The following is a 23,125-nucleotide window of genomic DNA, read 5'->3' on the forward strand; positions in this document are numbered from 1 at the left end:
AGTTTTCGTTAAGACATGAAATTTATGCTAAAGCTTCCAAAGCACAAATGCATATTTTTGTACATCTCATTTTAATCACATGCAGAACATGAGTTCAAATTTTAGACTACTCTCAGATTTTTCAGTTACTGAATCCTAGAAAAACTGCTGATTTTTAACACTGTGCACTCCAGGCTGCAGGTGAGAGTGTCAAAGCTGCGGCTTCAGTTAAGGAGCTGCTTCATTCCTCATTGAAAGGAAAGGCCCCGCGCTGCCCCCGTTACCTCCTGTGCTGTGCAAGAGCACAACGAGGCAGAGAAACAGAACGGACATAGGAAGAAGCCTGTGGAAGAAAAGGGACAGGGACTGCTCTTTCCTGCAGGTAGCTTACATAATGTGCCAACCTTTTTTCTATGTTTTGTACCAAATTCCTGGGGAAAAAAAATGAAACATTCATAAAATGTATGTGCAGAGAAATGTATATAAGCTATATTTTTGTTAGACTTGTAATAGAACCTTACTTTTGTCATAGCTAAGGCAGGTTGCTGTGTATTAAAATGCTGCATTGTGTATATTTGAAGAATGCTGGTTTTGGTAAAGTACCTATATTATTTCTTAATATGTATTCCAACATTTTTCAATGGATTTTTATTTAGATAAATTGGAACACTTTTTTTTTTTTTTTTTTTGTACCATGAACTGCTTGTCTTTATCATTCATTTGTTTAGAACCAGTGCTCTTAATGGTTGTCTCGCTAATATCCTCACGATTGAACTCTAGCTGCAGCTTGCATTAGAGAAAAGAATTTCATCAACTTTCAAAGCTTTGTCATCTTCATTTAATTTGTTAAGTACAGCATCAATGTAAGACCACAACCATGTAAAGCACTTTGGTTTGTTAGTTTGTCACAGCTCTAACACACAAAGGGAAATGTTACTGGTGGAAGGAACCTAAGAAATAAAGTTCAGCCTCAGTTCTGGTTCACGAGTTAAGGCTTTAACATGTAATCATTGTATTTGTGTGAGATTCTCCTGTTTCTTCCTCCAAACAAAGACTAAGCAAAACCAATGTCTTAACGTAGTCCAAGCTTCTTTAAGATTGGAAAAATCAGCACAGATTAATTTTCGTGTCCAAGTTCTTGCCAGGTTTTCAGGGCTCCAGCCTGCCTACTTGACTCACTGTTTCCTGCCATTTTCACTGCAGGCATTAAAACACTAAGGATAAGCGTGAGACTTACCTTTGTGAGCTGAAGATATGGAAATGTATTACAAGCTGAAAAATAAAATCTAAAAGGACACTGGACACTTCCAACCTGGTCACTCTAATTCTGCTCACTGAACTTCTCTACAGCAAATGAAAAAGTTTCTTATTTAAAGTGAGTTAGTTATTATAGCCTTAGTGTTGTCATTGTTATACTCAAAGTTCATGTGTAAAACTTCTTTATTCGGTTTAATACTTCTAACTCAACAATGCTTAAAGAAAGAGCCCCTTGGGAGATCTGTTGCCAACCGAGTGTATCTAAGAACAACGGCTCTTTGGATAGATGTAAATATATTTTAAGCATGTAGGAATATTTAAGGCTGAATTACATCCCTGTAAAATGCACAATGAGTTTTGTGAATAGATCTGTTTCTCTACCAGGTATTCACTTAAAAGCACTCACATAAAAATGAAATAGTTGTTTTTCATGGTACAGGAAGAACAGATAATAAAAAGATAATGTTCCTTCTCTCTAGCTATAATCAATGATAGCATCTCCAGAAAAAAAAAAGTGTTTTAGAAACTTTCTCTGTAAAGCTGTAGCAACAACACCCACGCGCACACACACACACACACACACACACACACACACACACACACACACACACACACACACACACGCTTCATATACAACTCAACAGTTATTTCTCACTTGCAACAAGAGGGAAGAGCCAGAGAGAACAGGTCTCCCTGAGGCTGTATCTCCAGAGAGATGCACAAATGCCCTGCTTGCTGCTGCACAGGGGCTTGCAGCTAAAACGTTGTTGCAGCTGCAGGACTTGACATGCAGCCCTCCTGCTTAACGTAACAGACCGTGAGGAATGCTGCCATCGGCTTGAATTCAAACTATGTCAGTCTTACAGCTACCTGGAGTTCAAGCCTAAAAGCAGAGTTACCCTTCCTGGTTAGAGAGCAGAGGGGAATTTAACTCAATCTCTTTTTTTTTTTTTTCTTTTAAAAACAAATTAATTAGCTGAATGTTCTATAGAAAGAGTAAGCTAAACCAATCACACTTCATGCCAGACCTAGCAATGGTGCTACATAAGCAACCCACAGCAAAACTACAGCTCCTGCAAACTGCCAGTATCTACATTTTACCAAAACTTGCCAACCAGAAATTGCCCACGTTTCCTTCAGCAGAGGACAGCAACTTCCATTGCCAACATTAAAACTTACTGAGAACAGACTCTTTGTGTAGATATTTAAGTCTGAGCAACTAACTCAGACTAACTAAGTCTGGGTGACTAACACCTAGCTTTATGAAATAAATTACATAAAGCAGGAAGCCTCAGCTTTGCTTCCATTCCTGCCTTCTGCACAAAGCCCTGGAAGGCCCCCAAAGTTCCTTAGTTATGCTCCATCTTAGGCAGTTAACAACTCTGATTTTCCATAATCATCCACTGTTTTTAAACATTAGAAATAATACTAGAAGCTACTTGTCATTACTATCCTCAGTGGTTTAAGAGAACACCATGTCTATTTACAGAAAAAGCCAAGTAATTTAAAAAATTACAGATTTCTCCTTTTGAGAAGAATAGCAGCAACTAACAAAAATACCAGTTTAACATACAACATAAATGTAAACTTTAATGATAGCCATTTTCTAGTAGTTCAGACTTTGCTTTACACTCACATTTAATGCAGATCCAGTTTATTTACCCTGCAGATCCAGTTTATTTACCCTGTATTCAAGTAACTTAGAATTTGATTTCCGAACCACCATTTTGTGCCAATTTCTGAAACAACGTTACACTGCGGAGTCTAGATTCCCGTTCCCCATCTTTCCACAAAATAACAAGATGGTCAGCAGAGCACGTCGCCAGTCCTAGCTCACCAAAATACAGGAACATCTGAAACAGACAAACAAACTTGCTTAAAGTGCAGGTTTCAGCTGGACTGAACACATGCACAGACTGAAACAAACATCGGAAATATTCCCAGCTGCAGAGCAGCTGTGCAGCACTGCAGCACACACCGTCTGCAGCCTGCAGGAAAAGCCAGTACACAACCCGATTTTCTGCAGCACTGACATCTTGTCCATGCACACAATCCTCAGGCATCAGTCCCTGCTCAGTTCAATGAGACTAAGTCTACGTTCTTCTTTTCACATAGGACTAACTAGAGCACGCTGTCAAAGCGGTCTTGTTGGGCATTAAGTTTTTGTGAGTTTAACAGGGCCTGAAGCTGGTGCCTCCCACACAGCTCTGTAGTGTGACAAACATGTTGGCAGCCTCCGGCGCCACAAAGTCACAATTAGAGCTGTTGGGGAAGAAACGCTTCCAAACCAACACCACCCAGGGCTACTCGCATTTGCTTGCTCTTATAAAGCTGCCTACCTGCACGGCTGAGGAATGACCAATCAGATCACCAACCAGCTCCAAGAAGTACAGAGTCGTGTTCTCCTGTGTCTTCTTAGCAGCTTGGCTTGCCTGCTTGTTGGCCCTTCCAAAACCCCACATGCTGAAAAAACCTGGATTAAAAAAAAAAGAAAAAGTAGATCCTTTCTTTTGAAATATTTTGAATATATAGAGATTTTGAAACAACTTCTCTCCTCCAGCTAAAAAGAGAACTATGAAAGTCACTTAACTCAAAAAGCAGGATAGGCAGCATGGCAAAATGACAGCAGATTTTACTATGCAGCACTTCTGCAGCTGGATTATTCATCCCAAGGGGCAAGGGAAAATTAGCTCTTTTCTCCTTGTCCTTACGAAACACAGTAGGGCAAACATGTTAAATGACCCACATGGATGGCACAAGACATGAGTTTAGTAAGAAAGCCAGGAATTGTCTAAATGAAAAAAAAAAAAAAAGCAGCAAAAGTAGCTACAAGGCAGTGATGTCTGCCTGAACTCACTGGTTCTCGCTTGTGCAAAGACAAAAATAAGGCACCCGCTCTGTGTCCTGCACTAATGCAATTCAATGCTGGCTTACAGGTAACACGCTTTGGATGCCAAATCCTTGTTTTTATGCAGCCCCCTGACTTTCAGATTTAAAACCATCTCCCAGTGTGCAGTGTAAATACAACAACCTCCTGAATGGGCCACTAAGGCTGCGGGACTTGGACACGTCAGCGCCCAGGCCCCCTGCGCAAGAGTAGGGTGACAACAGCCAGAGCAGTGGGAGGCTGTGAGCAGGACACAGGGCACCCCGGAGCTTCCTGCTGCCTTCACCCCTTTTTCCAGCACACAAACCACAGCCCCAGTGCAGGCAAGACACCAGAGATGAGTAATTACAGAGGGGAGTCAGTGAGACCTCGGGAGTAAAACATGATTTGCAAAAACACTAACATTGGCCAAGATCTCTGCAAAAGTTACTACCAGCTGATGAGCAGCCAGGGAGCTTTACACATCTCAGTGCGTGCAACAGCCCACGCGTGTTCCCAGTCACGGGTGGCTCTAGCCACTGGCACTACCAGTATAAAGCAGCCCCAGGTTTGTAGAGCAAGGTAGAAATTGCTGTTAGAGCAGCTGATGAAACCAGAAACAACATATGCACTTTATGGCGCACAGCTGGTTCCACATCAGCCCCGGAGCGCTTGTACGCCCAACCGCCCTTTATTCCCCCAGCCAGGCCTGCATCGTGCGGGGCAACACAACACGTGAGCTCTGCTGAAAGCCCGCAGGCCTTTGCAGCCCTCAGCACCGAGTTCCCTGCACTTCAGACACGTCCCACGAGCCCCGCGCTGGGCCAACCTGTTGGAACCGGCTCCGCCGGCAGCTGCGGCTTTTCCCGGAGCTCCCAAATGCGAACGCTGCCGTCCTCCGAGCAGGACATGAGCTGCCTGCCAAAAGAGGGGACAAGCAGCACTGCTCAGACGGGTGCTCACCAGCACTGCTCACCCCAGGCCGTTTCTGCAGGAGCCCAGCGAGAGCCTCGGGCTCTACCCAACGCCAGCGTCACAACTGCAGCTCTTAAAATGTACCTGGATTCTCCATATCAAACAAGCTGCATTTGTAGCATGACAAATTATAATGGACTTGGGGAAAATAAATGGTTTCAATCCTACTTTAAGTATAAAGGAGTCTAACATTGCAACCATTAGATTTTATTTACATAGCAAGTTGGCAATTGTATTTTGATGAATTTGTATCTTGGCTGCCAAAAATAAGTTCCAGGCAGAAATCTGCCACTGACGACAAAAGACTGGGAGTTATTATTTTCTGTTAATACATTTTGACTGTTCAGAAACGTTTAGTGAAAAATATTTGAAGAATCTGCCATCAATGTTGCTTTATAAAAGTAAAATGCCACTAAGCTGTATTTTCATAGCGTAGACAAAAATGTTTTACTAAGCCTGATTTTGGAAAATAGGAAAACTACTTTACTTTCAATGTCTGCATCAGACACACCAGATGATGTTATTTCACATTAACAATATTTACAACAAAAATGAGCTTAAACAAGCTCTAATACAAGCAGATCAGACTAAAGACCAGCACTAGCAAGGCCCTGCAGCTCTGCACAGACCACCTCTCCCACGCTTCCGAGCCCTGCGTTTCTTTGCTGCATTACAAAAGGTAACGTAACTTGTACCTGTTTGGCAGTTTGGCGATGTGCAGCACAGAGGAGTCATGAGCAGTTTTCTGGCAGGCAATCACACGCTTCATTTGAAGATTATATACGAATATGCCTTTCCCAACAGCAGCAAACACACACTGGAAAGCAAATTCAATGGAACAACTTACGGAACCAGACACTGAGCAGACCCTGCTAGTAACAGATTTCCAGTGGAGCTACGGGATGTCACCTAGCCATCCTTCTCTGCTACTGCTTTACCCACACACAGGGGAACAGCAGGCTATAGGAAAAGCATGGATGCTCAGGAACCAACAGGTACTCTGTTACACTCCACACAGTTGTTCTGTCTTTGCATTCTTCCCTGTAGCTAAGAGTAAACTCAGAATAGCAAAAAATCAGTTTCTGCAAGTAATATCTATATTCCCATAATAAAACAATACTCTACCATCAGTGTACATGATCTACATTTTGTACTAAATACCGGAGTTCAAAACACTCCCATTTGCTACATTTTGGTGGGGTTTTTTTTGGACATACCTTGTTTGGGTGATTACATGCTGGATCTTTTCCCTGAATGTCCCTGCTTCCATCTGTTCAGCTCCAGTACTAATGGCTCCTAAGCAGTTCACACTACGCACTTCTCAGTGCTCAGTAGAACCCGTGTTGACTAATCCTGTCTTTTGGGCTGAACTCCCTTTGTGTAATCAGCAGCGTTTTGACAGACACTGGATCAACTCTCTTTGTCCAAGTTCTCATTTCTTACGTACATCTGTGATGGGAGCTGTGATAGCTCTGAAATTCAGCTTAGATTTCAAATATCACTCCATCAGCAAAGGGAAAAAACAGTAAACCTGTTTTATTCTTTTCCCAATTTTTGTGTGAGGGTCAGTTCAATCAAACATCAATCAATCGATCAGACGTCAGCCCTTCTACCTTCCACCTTGAGACAGGCTAAGTTCTACAGAGCACAACTGTTCTGCAAGAGGTGCACTTCACAGGTTACACTCTCATTTACACAATCTGTCAAAGCCCAGCTTTTCTCAACCCCTTAGAAAACAGCAGGTGCTGAAGCATGAGTTGCACGTGGATCTTCACAGGTCAGCACAAAACCACCTACAAGGGCAGCGGCCGCACTCCTCAGCGCTCCTTCTCAGTACGTTGCTCCCATCACCGTATTCCCAGGAATCTCTTAATCATTCCCCAGCAATGCACCTAAAGGCCCCTGAACAGATTCTCACTGTACCCCAGCAGCAAAGCATCTTCCCAGCACCAACAGCAGGTTACATTTCACAGAGTAAATAACTTGAGGAGTCCCAACGTTTCCAGAACAGTGACTGGGGTCTGCCTCGGTACTGAGCCCAAGCTACAGTGCTCCAAGCGACGATTCCAGCAGAGCCGGCGTTTCGGGCCCATCTTTATGCTCTTTACATTTAAGTGCACTGCTTGAGGCCGTCTCAACAGAAGTGCCAGTTTTTATTTACTGCTGTGCTGACTGTAAATATGCCTACTGTTTGATTCATTTTATAGTGCCCTCAGCTGTAACTATCCAAGAGGGGCATATTTTGGAAACTGCAATTCCAGAAACATGGAACACGAAAGCCGGATGCTATCAAAACACACACCTCTTGCTAATATTTTTCCTGGGGTACTCCAAACAAGTGATATAACTTCTTTTATCAGTCAAAGCAAATCAGTCCATTACGTTAGTTCTCAGACCATCAACATATTATAACCTGGATTTGGCTCAATGACCAGAACTTTAAGTAAAAATCCCTGACTGTATTAAAACAGTTACGCACATCAGTTACCACCACAACCAAACTGAAAATACAAAGTGAAAACACTCAGCCTTTTACCATTAGGTCATGCAGGTTTGGTCAGAGTAGTCTCCGTTTAAAGCTTTTTACCTCCTCATCAGATGTTAAGTGTTGAACTGAAGTTTCATTTGGGCTTTGGGATAACTTTATTTCTGGCTGTGCATCGGTGTGGAGAGAGGAGTCCCAAAAGTTGCACTCGGCTGCTTGCTTTGTCCAATCCAGGGCATCCCAGACTATTAATTCACCCACATGAGAACCCGTCACAAAAGTCAAATCTAGAAGAAAAGCAACACACAGAAAGTATATGAGGAATAGGAAGAATCCATTTCACATACATAATGATAGAGCTCTAGAAAACTATAGTAAGGGAGCCTATTTTAGAGTGAAGCTATTTAGGCTGTGTAGTATGTAACTGGACAAAACCTTCTCCCTTTGAGAGGGAAATGCTCATTTGAGAGCTTAAATTGGCAAAACGAAGTCTCTCTCTCTATGCTTCAGAATTCAAACTAGCGAGGAGAATATTCACCTGCCAGAACACACGGCATGGCAAAGGTGAGGAACACCAGCAGGTCCACACACAGGTACTGTAAAGTGCACTTGTTGCCCACATGCAAAACCGTTCTGTTCCTTGGACCAGGAGGCAGGTCAGCAGCTCTGGGATGCAACAAAGCACATCTTTGCATGGCCAGAAACACAGACCAGAAGCCATGAGAGGTAATGGCAGGACTGAAGCAGCTTCCTGTGAATTGATTAATCCCACACAGAAAGGACCCGTTCCAGCAACAGAGCAGACAGCACGTTGCCTTTTCAAACCAAGGTCACTCTGGTAATCTAAACAAGAGTAACAGAAACACTGGAAAGCCCAACACCTACTATCACAGAACTACCAAGAAGCAGCAGCCTTCTTTCTAGCAGTCCTCCCTGTCCTTTTGGCAACCTGGCTGATATAAAAAAAATAATGCCAAGAACAGATGTATTCTCTCCATTCCACAGGAAATATAACCTGTCCTGAACACACAGGAAGCTCCAAAGAAAGAGAAGACCCCAAAGCAGAAGAGGAACCTGTAGTAGGGCAGACACGGGAGATGTTAAAAGGGTTCAGGGTCAGTCGTGCCCTAAGAGGTGGTTTCAGACTTCATCAGCTTCCGGGGTGCATGTACATGCAGGGCCACATCCACTGACACTGAACTTTCGGTGAGCTTGGACTACAGCTGCAGAGAGACATGGCTGTCTGTATTATATTTCAGATAACAAAATGAACAAACAAACAAAACATTAATTTGGGATCCAACAGGAAGTCCAGCTGCAGTTCTATTTCTGTCACTGACATTGCCTCTTTTGAGCCAGTATAAATCATGATCTGCCTGGTTTCACCTCACCACTAATACACAGGCAAAGCCATTACACATTTACACTCCACTGTCTTTGTAGCTACACAGGAAAGCCCATGTACCAGCCAGGAAGTTTCATTCCAGTTACGGGTCTGGTGACAACAAAAACACCAAGGCTGAGATACTCCACCAACAACTCCCCACACGAAGCCTGCAGTCTTACCATTGACACTGACCAACGACAAGATGTTATCCTGATGGTCATCGAGGCGTTTGACTTCGAGGACATTCCAACCTTCAGGTCTATCGATGAGCCTGAAAATTACTTCAGAGAGAGACAGAAAAAAATGTCTAAATAGGTTTTACCATTCAGAGTAAAAATGTTTAGAGTAGTTATGTTTAATTAGAACACGTTAGTTTTTAGATTAAGTCCACTGGGATTAAGGTTCATGTATTATTAGGAATTAAAGATTATTTTAACAAATCTTGGAGCATTTTTTAAGCAAAAAGGGAGACTTTAGGGGAATACGAAAGAACCATGGAAAGTTCAAATGAAGGTTTATATTCAATATGAAAGTCTAAACATAAGAAATCTCTTTTTATTTTGCTCACAATTGTTGGATCTGAACACCAGATTTAAGTATTTAAACATATTAAGCAAAATACGTTATTTCGTTAACTCAGCGTATATTTTACCCTCCTAGAATGTTTCCTATATGCTGATCTTTAAATGTTTTCATAAAAATACTCTCATTTTCAAAGACCCTCTACACTGACACCTAGTAAAGTATTCACAGTTTGCCTATCTAGAAAAACCCTTCCCCATGTGAGCATGAGAAAGCCTCACAGTGTCTCACTATATTCTTGGTGTTACTTCATTGGCAGCATCTTGCACTCATGACCTTGGGATGAGGATGCTCTAGGGAAGCTTCGTAAGAGCAAGGTCAAACTGGGAAAATAATCTGACAGCTCAGACAATGAGCTCCAGATGTTCTCCAGAAAGAGCAATGCAGGTGTCCACAATCTGACCTAGACAGCTGGCACAGCAGTAGTAACAAAACACATAAGGGTCTGTGACATCTGCAGATGTCAAGGAAGCTCCCAGAGGAAATGCTCTGCTCTGCCGGCCGGTCAAGGCGGGGAGAAGGGAAGGAGGCTGCTGATCACACCTGACACCAGCTACTCCAGCTATGCAATTCCAGCAGCAGGGTCTGCCCACACACTCTGAGAGGCAGCCGATGACAAAACATGCAGGTTTAACAGAAATGCAACATACTTACTTAGCTCTTTGCCAGCAGCTGCTGCAACACAGTTTTTAGGCAATTCAAGCAAAGCACTGATACCTTGTAAAAATACAGTAAATAAGAGAGAAAAGGTATTCACTGATCTAAGGAAATCATAGTGAGCTAACAATTCATATATATTTTTTTTTTTTATATATATATACACACACACACACACACACACATTCATTCATATACCCCTTCCACAAATAAGGTAATAGCAAAAAATAAAACGGAGTGAAACACGGAGTGGAAGTAAAATTGCATCAGAAAAGAACAAATTACCTCAGACAGAGGTAATGAGAAAAGTCTGATTCAGGATCCAGCAGAATTTGAACACCAAGCTTCAGGTAAGTTAGATTGGGAAACAATGATCTTTTTATATTTAGTAAGTCTAATATACTTATGTTTTATGTTTATGTTTTACAGGTGGAAAATACTAAGAATACTGTGGTAATTATCAAGACTCTTTGCGTACACAGTACCAAAGCTTTTATACACTAATACTACCCCAATATGCAAGAGGCTAATCGTGTGCCTATTTTGGTTCAGCTGGCCCTGCACAATTTGATTTAATTTTTAAATATCCAGCCTTGTTGTTACTCGGCCTTCGCCACGCCTAGATCTCCCAGGCAATAAGCAGTCTGTGCATTTTCCCCACAAAGGAAGCAAGGGATGCACAGGGAAGAAAGGGCCCATGATATAGATCCTTACACAAAAGTTTCAATAGCACCTCATGCTAAATACTGCAAAACCACATACAACTCATATTTGACATGATCCCAAAATAAGTATCAGTATCCCAAACGATTTGGAGGGTCTCACAAACTTTTCACAGAATGGTGAGGTTGGAAGGGACCTCTGGAGATCATGTAGTCCAACCCCCCTGCTCAAGCAGGGTCACTAGAGCAGGTTGCATGGGGTGGCATCCAGGCGGGCTTAGAAGATCTCTACAGAAGGGGACTGTCAGCACCAGAAGTGCTCCAGTTTTGCTCACCACTGCTCTGGAAAAACACTGCCTCCAGCTTTGAATTGGATTCACAGCTTCCCAATTGTCTCTGTTAAGTATGACAATAAGATGCAGTAAAAAATCTTTGCACGGCTGGATAACACATATGCTTATTACTAGAAAAGTATAATTAATACGGAGATTATATTTCTATGACCATGTCCATTTTGTATACAAAATGTATTGACTTTCAATAATAAAAAGAAAGCTTTACTGCCTTACCACCACTGATCTTTACTGAAGGAGTTAAAAAAAGAAACATCCCAGGCTCCCTCAGAGAGAAAGCCACCCTAAGGATCTGACCCCTATAACCATGAACGTGTAGAAATCACTAACTGAGGATGAGCCCTGCAATCCAAGTTAATGTACAGTTACTGAGATGTGATGTATTCTAAAACTCACACAGCACAAGAGATCAAAAGTAGCTTAAATTTGAAGTTTGACATTTAAAAACATAGAGCGCGCCTTTAATATATAACATTATCGTTAGAATTAAAGAGAATTTGCCAAGTTGGTTTTGCATCATTATACAGATCCATTTTACTTGCACTTTAATGGCTATAATGAGTCATTTACATTTTTACCTGCATCAGTAAGATGACTGGTCTTACACAAGAGATCTAATTTTCGGTTCCAAACACACAGATCACTCCCTGCAGACAGCCATACATCCAGTCTTGGAAGAACTGTCAAACACTGCAGAACAAAAATTAGATATATGTCCCCTGCAAAAGTTCTATGGGGAATTTTTCAGTAAAATGATCATCAGCTTCAGCCAGCTAAGGCTTTAATGTTGTAGTCTTAAAGTATCACTTGCCTGAGAAATACAGAACAAAAATGTGCTACACCTTATGTTACGTAGTACCATTTTCAATCAACAATCCAAACTCAAACTTTCACTGATTTCTCTATACTATTATTATTCAAGAATGAGCTTGACTCATTATCTTTCCAAAACAGTAACAAAGCTGTAAAACCTTTTCTCTATAACCTCCAAAAAACAAATTGATATATTCAGTTTCATAAAAATATATTTTAAGAATCACGTCTGCTTTTCAGTCAATCTTCCATTTAAAGGTTATGTGTTCTTGAATAAACTGAGCACTGCTGTTCTTTTAACACTCCCCACCATGGCATATAAGATGTCATATATAACATGTACACAGAAAACAGTCCTAGAGTTTCTCTGCTTACCTTTACAGTAGAATGGAAACACGACACTTTCTGAATCTGTTTGCCACTACTGCAGTCCCAAGCCTGACTTCATTCACTAAGGAAACCAAGAAGGATTATTTATATTATAAATACAACTGTTACATTTGTAACTAAACGACAGATTCAGAAATAAGCACAGAGAGAGACAGTCTTCTAAATCTTGGTCCTCTTCCCAGTATTTGACAAAAATGACTTATTCATAATGGTTTGTTATAGATTTTCACAATAGAGACTGCATGTACTTGTGAGCAAGGCCTAATAAAACCCTAGTGTAATCCAGTTGTATCTATTGGATATTACTATCCAATAAACTTAAACAGTCTACAACCATCACTGCTATCTTGCTACCTTCAACCAAAAACTTATATAAATAAATAAATAAGAGCTGAACTCTTTCCATATCTAAGGATACAATAACTGTTCTGTCAGCTGATGCTGTTAACATCAATTGTTCATTTTCTCCAAAAGCATCTGATGAAAAAAATGGTGCAATAGCTGTAATTTTGTGTGTATGCCCATGTAGTTCAAAAAGTTTCTCTCCAGTCTGAAAAATAAACACATGAAAAAAATGAAGGTTAAAATCCGGAATATACCAACTGCATAGATAGAGATTTGACATAGATACCAATTTCTTTCAAAAAGAAAAAAATTCTAAAAGTCTAGAATTTCACATTCTAAAGTAAGATTCTAATGTGCTCGCTGTAAGTAAGTGTGTCACTCTAGGTGTAAATAAAAGAATCTCTAGCAAATCTAAGGATTATAATTGGATATTAAATTCACTTCAATATAATTATTGGCCATTAGGCCTACTCACCTGGTATCATAGCAATTGTGAATTGCTAACAAATCCTCTCCTGAATAAACCTGGTTTTATTTTAGTGATTTGAAAAACTTGAACTATCTTCACAGCAAACACTGCCAACTTCCTGACAGCTTTATTTTCAATGAACATTATCTACGGCTTCAAGATGGTGGTCTAGATAATTTGACTACTACTGCTCTGTTTGCTTAGGCAAAACCTGAAAAAAAAAATATGCAGAAATACACTGGTTCTTTCAAACATGCAACTAAAATGCTGAGTAGTTACAACTGTGTACCTCTTTACACTTCTAGATTAATATTTTTTGAATTAAAAAAGGAAGATTTGCTTTAGCAAAAAGGTAGCAAGAATCCCACAGAGGTAGAAAATGAAATTCTATTCCCAAAATGGACATCTAAATTAGTTTTACGTTCATGAACTGCTTAGAAGACCAAGTATATATACACGCATACATGTGTTTGAACACTAAAAATAACTTCCTTTTTCAAACAAGAAGGCTAAAATTTTAAGTTCAACAACAGTAAAAAGCTAAAGAGAAGGAAGAAATGTTCTAAGTTCTCCCTCTACATTTTAAATCATCACAAATGTCTTTTTTTAACGTTTCCTTAACTGTTTACAGTTTGGTATTTCTCACTTACTCAACTAGAATTTTTGGTATGTCCAGTTTAGACAGCACACTCCAGCTCCCTTATAGACTTCTATTTAACACCTACTTTGCATACAGAGCCTCCTAAACGCAGGTTTACCACTCTTCTCTATAATTTTCTCAAAGATACGGAGATAAAGCAGGGCAGCAGAACGAACGATACCACTCACAGAGCTCTATCTCCATCATAAATATAACATCTTAAAAGGCTTTCCAAAGATGAAATAGAGTTTTTATCGTAGCAAGCAAGGCACTACATGAAACACCCAACTTTCACTGACTTTGGTGCATTTCCAGTATAGTTTTGTGTTAGCTCCCCACCAGGAGTAATCAATTACACTGTAAATAGTCATTCTAAATACAGTTAGTAAAACATAGTTAAAATAAAAGTAGCTACTTAAAATATAGTTAAAATAAAAGTAGCTACTGGAGACCTGCAACTGGCTACATACCTGTGGGGTCAGAAGTCAGCATTTTAGTGTTTACAGCAAACATTGAACATATTTTACAGGAAGATTTAAAGTCATAAATTGATACACATTCTGTTTTTTATGTCAGCATTTCACCTCTGATTTCTGTAAAGTCACTATAGACTCCCAAAGCACTCTAATTAAATATTTATCTATATATCAATATAAATATCATTCTCTTCAGTTCACAACACAAGTTTTATCTGCCAAGGTTTTTCAGTAAGTTAAAATTGGACTGACACAATCTGGTTTTACGTTATGCAAACAAGAGCTGCTAGGAATCCACGCAGCAATTCTTATTTATTCTGCCTTTTAGCTAGAGGAAGTTTTCACTCGCTCCTGCTTGGTCTCTCTCTTAGAGCACACAACCTATTCAGAAAACAAACGAACCTGTGCGTTCCACAGATATACAATTCCATCATCTCCTGCAGAAGCAAACCTGATAAAGAAAAACAGTGAAAAAGTGAATATAGCATAATATAATGGAACAGAAGTAGATATGCAGTATAAATATTTATATGATATTGAACTCTAACTTCAATCTAAAGAATAAAAATATATCTTAAAATCCCAATTACAGTTTATAAAGTGAAGGTATTTGTCAATGTATACTTAATAAAGACTGAGGCTTAAGAATTCCACTACATGCTATTATAAATATAAGCCCTTGTTACAGAACCAATTCTCCTGTTGATCTAAAATTTAATAAGAGATCTTATACACTGAACGAAACCAAACTCTAAACCCAAATTCTATTAGTCAGAGCCGACTGACTACAAGACACCTAATAAGTTACAAACCACTCATTTGAGCTCAGCCCAAGAGCAGAGGAACCCAACGCTCACTATGATATTTTAAATGGTGCCTTAAAAGAACTCCCAAAGGGACTGCATTTAATTTGTGAAATACAACCTCTGTTAAAAATTCAGCTAAAGAGCATGCAGCACAAGGAAAAAATAATAATTTTATTAGATTGCTAATCTAATAGTAAAAACACTGACTTGAGTTCAGTTTTTTACCTAGGCTAGACAGAATATCTGTCACAGGCTGCTTACACTTGCACCACTACACGGACACTGCAGCACAAACACAAGCTTTCCTAGTAAAGATGTACTGCAAGTTAAGAGAGTCTAGCACAGAAGTAGGACCCTCTACAGAAGTCTGATTTTAGTTATCACTTGGAAATAAACCTGCCTTCTATTTTTCTTTTGTTTAACATATTAGCCAAGGATAAATGTAGTTAATATTGAAGGAACTAGTTTAGATTTGCATTGTTTGCTAAGAAGAAACGAAATAGAAAAAGTTATATCACTTCTGCTTTTTTTCTGTTTTAGATGTTTTCATTAAAAAAAAAAATCTACACACACCTCTGATAAAATTAGTTCATCTTTAGTTCCCTTTCAGTTGTATTTTGTCTTGTTTTTCATGAGGTCAAGAATTTAAAACAGCAAAACTTTCCAATTTGAGCCAAATCTCTTTCAATTCCAATTCATTTTTCAATTTATATTGGAATTGTGTGCCACTTGAACAAAAGCTTAAAAGAAAACTAATCTTTGAAAGAAGGAATGAAGGTAATTCATCAACAGAGAAGTTGTACAGAGGGCTCTTTTATGTTTTTACTTTTCCTCTTCTAAGTAGAATTCCCATTTAAAACTAAACGTGTAGAGTAGAATCAGTCATCCTACAGACGCATCCTGTTCTCCAAGGTGGACTTTCATGGGTCACCTGATTCTCTTCCAGTCATGATCACCATCCTCTATAACCTGGTCTGCTTCCTGAAGGAGCAACGAGTGGTCAAATGAGCAACAAAGAAAACTATTCTTAAAACGTGCTACAAACTCAGTTTAGTTTAATGTGTCAAATGCTAGAGTATTACATGCAATTCTATCTCAGTTTATTTTCTGGAAGACTCTTGCTGAGGCTTAGCCTTCTTTGGTGATATTCCAATCAATATGACCCTCACTTTGTGTTCAAAGCTTACAACAGAAAAGAAAAAAAAAAGCAGCTTTCTGTTACATTTATACAGGATTTATTTAGTATCTTCAAAAACCAATCTGAGAAAATTTTCCACTCACTGGTTTTAGCTGTGCCACTGAGAAAACAAGAAAATCCTTCTGCAAAATTCTCAATAAGATGATATTATCTAAAGACCTGAAGCGTGAAACTTGGCTTACAACAGCTGACAAAAAGCACACAATGGAATGGCTGCAAAAACTAAATAAAAATATTTCAAAAGCAGAGTAACAATACTAATTTTATTGGAAAGAATCAAGTGAAAAATATTATCAGCTGCTTAACAGTGCAGAAACTACTATAGTAATAGAATATATTCTTGATAAACAAAATCTTGGAATTAATGTCTAGTGAAGTGCTGCATTAAACTCCTCTAACTCCAAAAAGATTTACTGGCTATATAACTTACTCCTTATCCATATGTTATTTTATAATCTATCTTCATACTGACCGCCCAGGCTTTAGTTTTACACTGATTACTATTAGTTTAGCTTCAATAATATGTCTGTTCCTTAACACTGAAACCTGGAATAATAAAAGATTTTATTTGCATCAGAATGTGCCTCCATTCTTTCCATAAAGGTCAATAAGATTTATTTAGTGTATATGCTTTGGAAAAAAATATTTTTGAGGAAAGGTTATTTTAATAATTTGTCTGAAAGGAAAAGTCTAAAAATATATATCATATGTTGTATTTTTATATAAATCTTCTGGTGGACTAGTCTTTATTGATTTGCATTTTATTAGCGCCCAAAATAAATGTTATGGCAATGTATGCAACTTTACACTAAAAATGAAAACTAACAGGCTAAAAATTCACCATGAAGGAATTTTGTGAAATGTGAAAATTATATAGGTATATATGAAAAAATATACATAGAAGAAGATCTGGAAATAAGAATCTGTGGGCATTCCAAATTGGATGAGACCGTCTGTCTGATCAATACACATGTGGAAGGAGATCATCTTCTTTGGCAATATTCCTGCTATATACTGTGAGCATAGAAACCAAATCCTCACACACACTATATTTCTGTAGTCTGTTGATGAATGTGTTAGAAAACCTCTTCTGTGCTTAATCTATAAAAGTTATAATCTATTATAGCTCCCTAACAGAGAGGCTTCCCTATTACTTCGCTTCTTCGCTCTGAAGGTTTCCTGGCTTAATTCTCCACATCAGCCAAGAGTTACTATGCTTACTACTGACTAAAAGCTTCACAATCTTACATTTTGAGGCAGCTATATATTATTTCCTCTCTTTCAGGATTAAGTTAAATGAAAGAGCACACAAGGCTAATTCAGACAAAGCTAGGACAGAAGCCAGGTCACTAATATGACACTGTCATAACTCATTCTCTCAGTCACACATACAAAGTGACAACAGTAAATCTAGGCTCTTCATCTTAGTTTCATAACCAGTTTTTCCAGTTTAGATGATTCCTCACACAGAGTTCACAGTTCAAACTGGAGCTCATTACAAAGAGCTAAGAACAAGTAACAAAAACCGTCATACACAAAATGCACAAAGCTAAAATTTCAAAGAGAAAAGGAAAAAAAAAAAAAAAAAAAGTGCTAGGGAAGTTCAGCCTGATTTACTGCTTCCAGTAATAAACAAAAATAAAATGAAGGAGATATGCAATATGGAGGCACATTTGAGTAAGGATGAGCAGGTAGTCATTCTGTATAAAAAAAAAGTGGTGAAAAAATCACAGTCTGAGAAATTCAGGGAAAAAGGTTGGATTAACCAAAGCTCAAGTGACTTAATCACTAGACTTCCAGATGAAAGTACAACACGTATATGGCTTTAAGCACTAATGAAAAAGCAGAAGTTTGGGAACCTTGACAAAAGATTGGAAAGAAAGGAAGAGGAATAACCAATACTATTGATAATGTAATCTTCAATTGCTACATTCACAGTACCTGTAGGAGTCTATTGTTCTGCAAAATCAAAAGGCGAAATAAATTACCTTCAAATCAAAAACATAAAATACACAAATCCATCCAGAACAGAAGTCTGAAAAGCAGTGAATTAGCTAAAAGCATTTCTTGTAGTTAATTTAATTTGTATCAAGAAATCTAACTGCATGATCAGTGTTTTCTCATAAAAAAGTGTAACTCATGAGAGACGTCGAATTAATAACACTGCAAAAAAGGGGCTTTTATTCCTTGCCTTTTACATTCAGTCTCTTTTACTAGCCCTGCCCCTCAAAACAAATAAAACAAACAAAATGTTCAGAATTTGGATTTTTAACTAGGTTCCCTTAGGTTCTGGCAGAAGGAAAAAAAAAGATAAAAATTATTTCTACATTTTTATAAACATTCACAGAAATATTCCCAAGGATGCTCTGAAGCAATTAGAAAAGTAGTTTCATACCTGTAGTCATCTATTTGCACTAGAAATCGTACTATATCTTGATGACCTTTCAATACAAGAAGCTCCGTGTAAGGATTCTGTATTTGTTCTTCACCAATGGTCTGCACAGATGATTTCTAAAAATTCATAAAAAGAGAAAATAAAATTACTGACATAATTGCTTGGGTCTTTGCAATGTCTAAAACTCTGGGTATATACATTTGTTTGTGAATGTGTAGTAATATTAATTTAAATGATTAATTCTGAATTATAATTTTGCCTTATTGAAAAACATAACCAAGGATCAATACTTTTATTTCAAGTAAATAATTTCTATCACAAGTATTTTAAATTATCATACAACATTTTGTGTTTTAGAAAGCATTTGTACTGCTTTAATCATTGATATACCAAGATGAAAAAGCAGTTCAGTTTCAGCTACAAGGTGGTGTACACTATCTGACACAATATATCAGCCACTCAGTTTTTCATTAAACTACACATTTGCCAAGAGGTCTATAAACTTCTTATACCCTTCACCTGCAATTCAATCTTTTAATCTTATATAAAGACGACATCTTTAAAATAAACAAGAAAAAATGCTGTTCTGGTAGTTAATATATAAGTCATTTCTTGGTTCTCTATTTACAAAGTGCAAAAGCCAATACCTTAGAAAGACGAAGGAAAAAAAAAAGATTGTTTATAAAACAGCACCTACAATTATCCCAGCTAGACTACTAATTAAAACGATTATCGTTCACTCGGAGCAAGCTGATCACTGTCAGGGTCTACAAAACATTATACAGGGCTACAATTTCAGGGCATGACAGTTCCAGTAATCACAATCATTGGTTTGTTTCAATATGAGAATTTCTACACGTTTAAACATGTTTACAGGTTTATAGTCTTCAGCATTCTGGAACAACTTGTTATTAGACATAATTATAAATATGTAAGTAAATAGCTCAGTAGTAACTCAGTGAGAGTATTCTCATGTTCCCAGCTTTATTTTACATGGCAGTCAAGGTTCTTACTTGCAGGACTGTCTATTCTTTGAAGTGTCCAAAAGAATCTACTCTTGGCACTGCTGTAAAGCAGCAATTGCCTTCAGCATACAGGACAGGAACATCCCTCTTGCATGAAGGACAGGCATATCCCCAGAAACATCAACATTTCCTTGCAGAAATAATAATTTTCTATTACTTCTGTACTGGTCCTACAGCATTATTCTTCACTAGAATTACAACACTAATAAATAAGAAAAGTAATCTGTGTTTATTTTTAAAACTGAGAGATTGTCAGCATTGTAGTTTTTGTGATTTTATCTTTTTTTTTTTATCTGATATATTTCATCAGGCAACTGCTCTACATTTTATATAATTATATTAGAATAGCAGTTCTTGTTCAAAATAGTGCAAGTCTAGCCCCCACAGATATAACTAAAAGTGCAAAAATATGGAAACTAGAAGTTCAGTTGTCAAATCCATCCCAAAACTTTCTTTAAAAATAGTTCCAAAAAATCTTAGACAAAAACCAGCATAATTTAACAAATAGCAGTAAAAATACTGTAGCTAGAAGAAGACAGCTTCTATTTTTTATTTACTAATACAAAAACATTTTCACAAAATTGTAATGCTTCTTTCAAGAAGTTTTTGGTTTTTTTTTTTTTTTTTTTTTTTAGAAATAATGCTATATTCCACTGTTGCTTCATAATCAACAGAAGATGTTCTGTCCTTTCTTGGAATGCCTGTGAATCCTGAGAGGTACAGTACTGATGAAGTACTATAGATCCTAGTAAAATGAACTGCAGTTTTTTCTCCAGTACTGTCATATAAAGGGTATTCCCTTTTCAAATTTTCATTAACATTTACTGAAATACCAGGTTAGGTGAATTTTCTTTAAATGTAGAAAAAAATCTGTAAGTAACATTAATTTAACTTTCTTAAAGATTTTCAGAAGAGGAAAATACATTCTGATGCTAACAGAATATATTCCCAGCTTGTGCACTTTCATGTAGGTCCTGTAAGCATCAAAATGATCAGTAAGTTAATCAGTAAGTTAACCACAACATTCACCTTTGCTTCACAATTTCCTATACTCCCTGTAATCTGAGTATTTCACACCGGGATTTTGCAAAAGTATTTCACCAAAAACACATGAGCAATACACACCTCTCTGTATGTACCACAGAGCATGATAAATTATCTTATGGGGAGTACGGTGCTACTGTAGTTAGATTGCTTCCATTAGCAGAGCTCCTCTGCCTAGAGACAGAGAATGGCCATCAACTTAAGTGATTTAGGTGCTTAAGTCTAATTGATTTTCAGTTCCACTGTACAGAAAAAAAATGGGTTAGTGGGAATTTACATTTCATCAATTTAAGCCAGCTTTGCCAAAGAGTTTTTGCCATTCACCCAGGGCAATGCCAGACTTGAATAGAGCTGGCCTCTTGATGCCTGGCTGAACGCAAAGCGCATGAAACTAAACTGTCTGCCCATGGCCACACACACTATGGGCTTATTTCTCCATTTCCTAGGAGGACAGAGAGAATTTAGAGTCATACCATACCTCCTCGTTTTATCCTATGCCTCAGTATCACAACTGACACATTTGGAGGAGGCAGGACAGAAAAAAATGCAGATGCAGTGCAGTGCAACTTTGGGAAAAAGATATTACCTAACGCAAATAAATACATAAAACTGGAGATTGACTCTTATAAATACATATTAGTCAGTCTTGCTCAGAGAAGCAAAATGATCACTATCATTCAGCAAGGCTGTAGCAGCAATGGCAACAAAAGTCCACTGTGAAATGCTCAGATTACAGGGAGCATGGGAAATTGTGAAGGAGAGGTGAATGTTGTGGTTAACTTACTGATCATCATTTTGATGCTTACAGGACACCTAGATGAAAGTAAATTGGATTTAAGAAAGGAACAAACAGCAGAATAAATGGACGGTGCCTTGCCATGCTCAGAGTTTAAATGTGGGAGACAAACACATAGCAATGCAGCTTTCCAGCACACCACAGAACACTGCTAAATGCTCCCCATCTCTTTTCTTCCACGCTAAACATGACTATAAACATCCCTGGTAAACATGACCATAACATAGCCATAAGAAAGTCAGAGGCTTTCCCGGCCACCCATACACTCAAATTTCTACCCAAGTAAGGAGCAGTGTTTACGACACCCTGGCACGGTGCTGTCATGACAAGCTCCAGCTCCACGGCTGAAAATGCGTCATTTCTCCCTATCTGCCTGGCCTGCAAAAGCAGCAGTGCAGGGAGCTCAGGCACAACCACCCACCAGCTCCTGCTAAGGAGAGCTCCAGGCTGAGACACTGGGAAGCGTTGGGGATTAGGAAACCCCAGTACAGCACCCCTCAACTCCAGGGAAACCGCACTGCAAGCAAAACATCAGGAGGGACACCTGCATTTAGCGCACTGCACAGGCCCAGCTTACCGCACGGGTGAAAAATGTAATTTAAAAAAAAAAAAAAAAAAAAAAAAAAAAAAGACCCTTAGAGACTACACGACACCAGTTGCCGCCTATCCCAAGCACAGGCTCCTGCACAGCCGCCGGCTACGGCTCCTGCCCAGTCGGGGGCTGCTGATGCTTTGGAGAGGGCTGTTTTTATTTTGTATTTATTCTAACGCTCTTTCGCTCCCTCCCCGCGAGGCGAGCCCGGCCCCGCCCCTCACCAACGGCCCCAACGGCCGCCGCGCTCCTCGGCGCCGCCTCCCGCGGCGGCCGCCCCGCCCCCTGGCCGCCGCCTTACCTCTGCCAGGCCCTGCGGCTCCCGGCCGCCCCCGATCAGCCACCGCAGCATCGGCGGCCGCCCGCGACGGCAACAGGACGAGGACGGGACCGGCACCGGGACTGGCACCGGGACCGGCGCTCGCGCCGCTGCAACCGGCGGCAACTGCCGCGCGCCGCCCCGCGCCGCCAGCAAGGCCTTCCTAATCGAGCCCCGCGCCGGCCGGCCCTCGAGCGGGCAGGGCCACGACGGGCCCGAGCAATCGACCGCCGAGTGGCTGTCGGGTGGGGGGGTAGGTGACTAGTTCTGTGGTTTAATTGCATAAAGAAAGCGTGTTAATTAAGAGTGACTACATAACAAAATATTTTCCTTCATTAGCTCTTGATTGCTGCCTTAATTTCAAGGAAAAGAACATTGTCGTGTTCAAAAAAAAATCAATTCTACCATTTTATTGTGACCCTCTTGTTTGTTTCCCAGATTTTTCCTGTATGAGATGGATTTTCCTTGACTATGGGCATTTGCATTCTCTGTGCCTAGACTTCCTTGTATTCTGCTGAGTGCTTCGCCAAGCCAACTAGCCCAGATCATGTGCTGTCTCCAAAACACGGCTGCGAGGACAGGGTCTTTGCAACTTCCCAGTAGACTAAAGGTTT

General features: G+C 39.3%; 1 protein-coding gene across 2 annotated transcripts; it reads right to left on the minus strand.

Annotated features, from left to right (window-relative positions):
- Positions 1-1,942: 1,942 nt before the first annotated feature.
- Positions 1,943-22,597, minus strand: WDR41 (WD repeat domain 41). Of its 2 annotated transcripts, none has more exons than XM_026038583.1 (13): positions 22,494-22,597; positions 18,736-18,851; positions 14,739-14,787; positions 12,825-12,956; positions 12,392-12,454; positions 11,782-11,893; positions 10,186-10,248; positions 9,129-9,230; positions 7,665-7,849; positions 5,773-5,894; positions 4,932-5,020; positions 3,576-3,709; positions 1,943-3,089 (listed from the first exon to the last, which is right to left on the minus strand). In XM_026038583.1, exons 1-13 carry the CDS (start codon positions 22,542-22,544, stop codon positions 2,937-2,939), a joined length of 1,371 nt encoding a protein of 456 aa, XP_025894368.1. In that variant the 5' UTR covers positions 22,545-22,597; the 3' UTR covers positions 1,943-2,936. The 2 variants fall into 2 exon arrangements, with proteins under 2 accessions (XP_025894368.1, XP_025894377.1); XM_026038592.1 differs by lacking the exon at positions 22,494-22,597 and adding an exon at positions 22,145-22,187.
- Between the last annotated feature and the right edge of the window lie 528 nt (positions 22,598-23,125).

The sequence above is a fragment of the Nothoprocta perdicaria genome, unplaced genomic scaffold (genome assembly GCF_003342845.1).
Source record: "Nothoprocta perdicaria isolate Ctin4 unplaced genomic scaffold, notPer1 scaffold_1, whole genome shotgun sequence".
Classification (NCBI taxonomy): Eukaryota; Metazoa; Chordata; class Aves; order Tinamiformes; family Tinamidae; genus Nothoprocta; species Nothoprocta perdicaria.